Raw genomic sequence first — 3,889 nt, 5'->3', positions numbered from 1 at the left:
ATCGTATCTAACTTTTTTACTACAGTAAAAAACTCTCATATAAACTAACATCTTAACTCGAATCAGTGAACTAACTCTTACAGAGATAGGATCCTTGTGATTTGTTTAATGGGTCGGAACACAACACCGTGTAAGCTGGGACCATATTAACGTTGGGCCTAGCTATGTGCTGGCTGAGAACGATGTAAGTGGAAGACTTGGATTTTTCAGCGAGTCTACGGAAGCAAACATTACAAGAACAGCAGCTTCGTGGAAGATAATCATGTTGAATAAATGGAGGATATCGAAGGGAAGACTCAGAAGTAAACGCCACGGAATATACTTGCATTGCATTTGTATTGTGCTTTTATACCGTACGAGCCTGTAGGTCCCACAGTTTTTGTTGTTTATGGTTTCTTTTTTGCTTTTTGAAACTTGTGGTGCGGGATTTGAATTCCTATGAATTACATTTGACAGCTTTCGTTGAGAACATAATTGAGCTCCTATGGTAGAAAGAACTAGTGTTGCATATTTCATGAATCGCCAAATATCTGAAAATTGGGCAGAGGCATTTTATGTCCACGGAACATGAATTTTCAAAGGGGGAACATGACCAGAGTTTTAACTTTCAATTATTGTTAATTTAGTCTCTGTCTTCGGTAATGAAAACAAAATGAGAGGCTGCTAAGAGCTTTTATTATTTCATTAAATTTAGAAAATATAACGATCAATAATAGAAGACTATCCAACGAGTATATCTCGATACAATCTTTTTCCTTGATTTCCTTCATTTGGGGACAAACTTTGCTGACGAAGATTCACAAAGATGAAGTTGCTAACACTAGTTTGGCATATTGGCAACTGTTTCAGAAAACAAATATGCTTACATTCATATACAAGAAAAATATTTGCTAATCTCATAATTACTCTGACTCGGCTATAACATCTAATCCAAAGTTCATACGTCTTCTAGGCATATTGGCAACTGCTGAAGTTGAATCGGTGGAGGCAAAAGGATTAGGCGGCATGCTTAGAGTTTCTCCTCCTTGGAGCATCTGAACCACAACTTTCATGGAAGGACGATCCACCGGGTGCCATTGGATGCACCAGACTCCTACAATTGCAAGTTTCTTTGCAATTGTGGAATCTCCCTCTTCCTCGATACGGATTCTTAGATCTTCGCCATCTTCTAGAAGATTATAGATCCATTCGGGATAGTAAACTTGGCTTGTGTTATCCTCCGTCACGTTTGTAATTTTCCTTCCTCCAACCATTTCAAGCAGCAACATTCCAAAACTATAAACATCCGATTTATAGGAGACATTTCCGAAGTTTCTAGAGAAAACTTCAGGTGCAATGTACCCCATGGTGCCTCTAGCTGTAGTCATTGACACTATGCTTTGATCCTTGGAACACAACTTGGCCAAACCAAAATCAGAAATTTTTGGAGTGAAATTATGATCTAACAAAACATTGTGAGGTTTGATATCAAAATGAAGGATTCGTTGATCACATCCTTGGTGCAGATATTCAATCCCTTTGGCAATGCCTAAAGCAACATCTTGCAGATTCTTCCAACCAAGGAAATGATCGGTGTCTGGTGAGGATATGTACTGTTGCAATGAACCATTATGTAAGAATTCATAAACAAGAGCTCGTCTGAATCCATCGGCACAATAGCCAACTAAGCGAACCACATTGACATGGTGAATTCGGCCTATTGTCCCGATTTCATTTATAAACTCTTCCCCATTTCCTTTTGAGTTGTTGAGGATCTTGACAGCAACAAAAAAATCTTCTGAGAGCTTTCCTTTAAAGACAGTTCCAAAGGCTCCTTCCCCCAACTTATCTTTGAACTGACTTGTAATGTGCTTAATATCAGCATATGAGTATCTGCTTGGCTTTAGAGCTCTATAATCCTCCAGAAAATTCTTTATTCTCCGTTGAGTGTCTTTTTCCAGTTTATTAGAACTATAAGCACGATAAGCGACGAGGAGTAGTAGTGCGAGAATCGGTGCCCCACCTACAGATGAAACAATTTTGGTCATTGAGATTTCCGACATCATTCTTATAAATCAAAACATATTACACTTCCAAAATAGGATACTCACCAATGGCGACAAATTTCGTTGATTCACCTGTAAAAGACAATAACATAATCAGATATTTCACGTCAATGAAGTTAAGTTTAACAGGATCCTTCAATATTGTCTGGATAGTATGCCAAATAATTTCAACTTTCTTTTGATTCCGAAGAATCATTTAAAAATCATAATTCTAGCAGATCATAGAAAACCTTATAGTGTAACTGTGAATGTCTAATTACAGGCAAAAGTACTTTACTAACTACTTAGTTAAAGCATAATATCACTAAAACAAGAACATAAGCGCGTACCTTTTCTTGGTTTGGGTTTGGGATTAAAACATTTAATTTCAACTTTGGTGGCATTGCTCTTGAGACGACACTTCTTTCGCTTTGTTTCACAATATTGACCGCAATTCGGTTTTTGCCAACTCAAACGAAGCCAACTTTGGTTTGGGCGGTTATACTTTGTTGATGGAAGAGTTGTGTTATATATCTTGAAGCAATTTGTGGGCAATTCCTCAATCGCAGAGTCAGATGGAACGGCGTAGATTTTGTAGCTGCTGCCACCAAAGCACTGGAGGGTATCATAATAAGGAGAATAACCGAGGGTATCTTCAGAACAATTGAAGAAGCTATAGTTATCGAGGTCCGACCCGAAATGAAAGGGTGAAGTTGATAAGTTGCGGATCTTTAAAAACTCTCTCACGAAGCAATTACTTGGCTCATACATTTCAATCCTCTGAGACTTATAATCTATACGTCTCACAAAGAATTTTGCAGATATTGGCAGTTCAAGAACCGTATGTGAACCGTCGCAAGATAACTCAAACCCGGGATAGCCACAGTGGTTTGGCTGATGTTTGAGTCTGAAGGGGAATCTGATAGCCACGCCATCGTCTCCGCACTTGGATTCTTCGCATGGAATTTGGTCTGCTCCAACATCTGCGAAGAAGGACAGTGTCAAACTCAAGAAGAGCATGCTACACCAAGACATGGTGAAATCCGGGAGATTCAGAAAATACTGTGCTTTGCTTAATTAACAATGGAAGGTTTGTAAATAAGATTATGAATGTTAATAGGATAAATTAAATGGACGTGGACTTGACGTTGGGGTCCTTGCGTATAGAATTGGACTAGTATTCCTTCTAGCTTAGCTGGTCCACTTATAACAGTGCCACTTGGTTTGACAGATGAAGATGGCTTCAAGGAATTGGTTGGAATTGAACGGCATAAAGCCACGAGAATATGACCATAAGCGTGTGCGTCTACTCATACGACATTGTTATTTTGTTTTTATGAAAACGATTAATTGTGACATTCTTCTCTTTATTTGCCCCCACTCAAATTTTTTAATTGTCATTTCTTCATAGTTTTTTCAAGAAAATCAACCATACTACAATATAAATTTACAAGTTTTTGGAATTAAATTTCACTCTACTAATTCTAAAGAAAAAACTAACTTTATTAGAAGTTTAATTCATTTAGCATGAAAAGAAGAAAATAGATAAATAAAGATAAAAAAATTACTAAATTTAATTTGGTTTAATCGCGCCCTCACTGGACAAAATTCCTGGCCCCGCTACTGGTCACTGACTAGCTATCTTCTATGAAGCTGCTTGCTTTGAAATGTTTGCTCCATTTGAATTGCTGAAAGTTCCAACTCTTTTAATATCGATATCGCACTCATTGTCAAGCAACTAAGTCTCTTAGTCCCGTCCACAAATCACATCTATGTTTGGCATTTTTGTGTGTTGTTGATACTTAAAAGACTTTGAGACGATCTCTCTTGCTCGGAAGTTGTGTACTTAAAGAATTTGAAACAAG

The 3,889-nt window shown here is 37.7% G+C and overlaps 1 protein-coding gene across 1 annotated transcript; it reads right to left on the bottom strand.

Moving 5' to 3' along the window:
• Window positions 1–664: 664 nt before the first annotated feature.
• On the bottom strand, window positions 665–3,086 carry LOC21384214 (rust resistance kinase Lr10). The gene is made up of 3 exons (XM_010092808.2): window positions 2,375–3,086; window positions 2,091–2,117; window positions 665–2,002 (listed from the first exon to the last, which is right to left on the bottom strand). Exons 1-3 carry the CDS (start codon window positions 3,057–3,059, stop codon window positions 903–905), a joined length of 1,812 nt encoding a protein of 603 aa, XP_010091110.1. The 5' UTR covers window positions 3,060–3,086; the 3' UTR covers window positions 665–902.
• Window positions 3,087–3,889: the final 803 nt, after the last annotated feature.

Source organism: Morus notabilis, unplaced genomic scaffold (genome assembly GCF_000414095.1).
Source record: "Morus notabilis unplaced genomic scaffold, ASM41409v2 Scaffold8458, whole genome shotgun sequence".
Lineage (NCBI taxonomy): Eukaryota > Viridiplantae > Streptophyta > Magnoliopsida > Rosales > Moraceae > Morus > Morus notabilis.
Note: the sequence above shows the minus strand (reverse complement) of the source record. Positions and strands in the feature narration are given on the sequence as shown.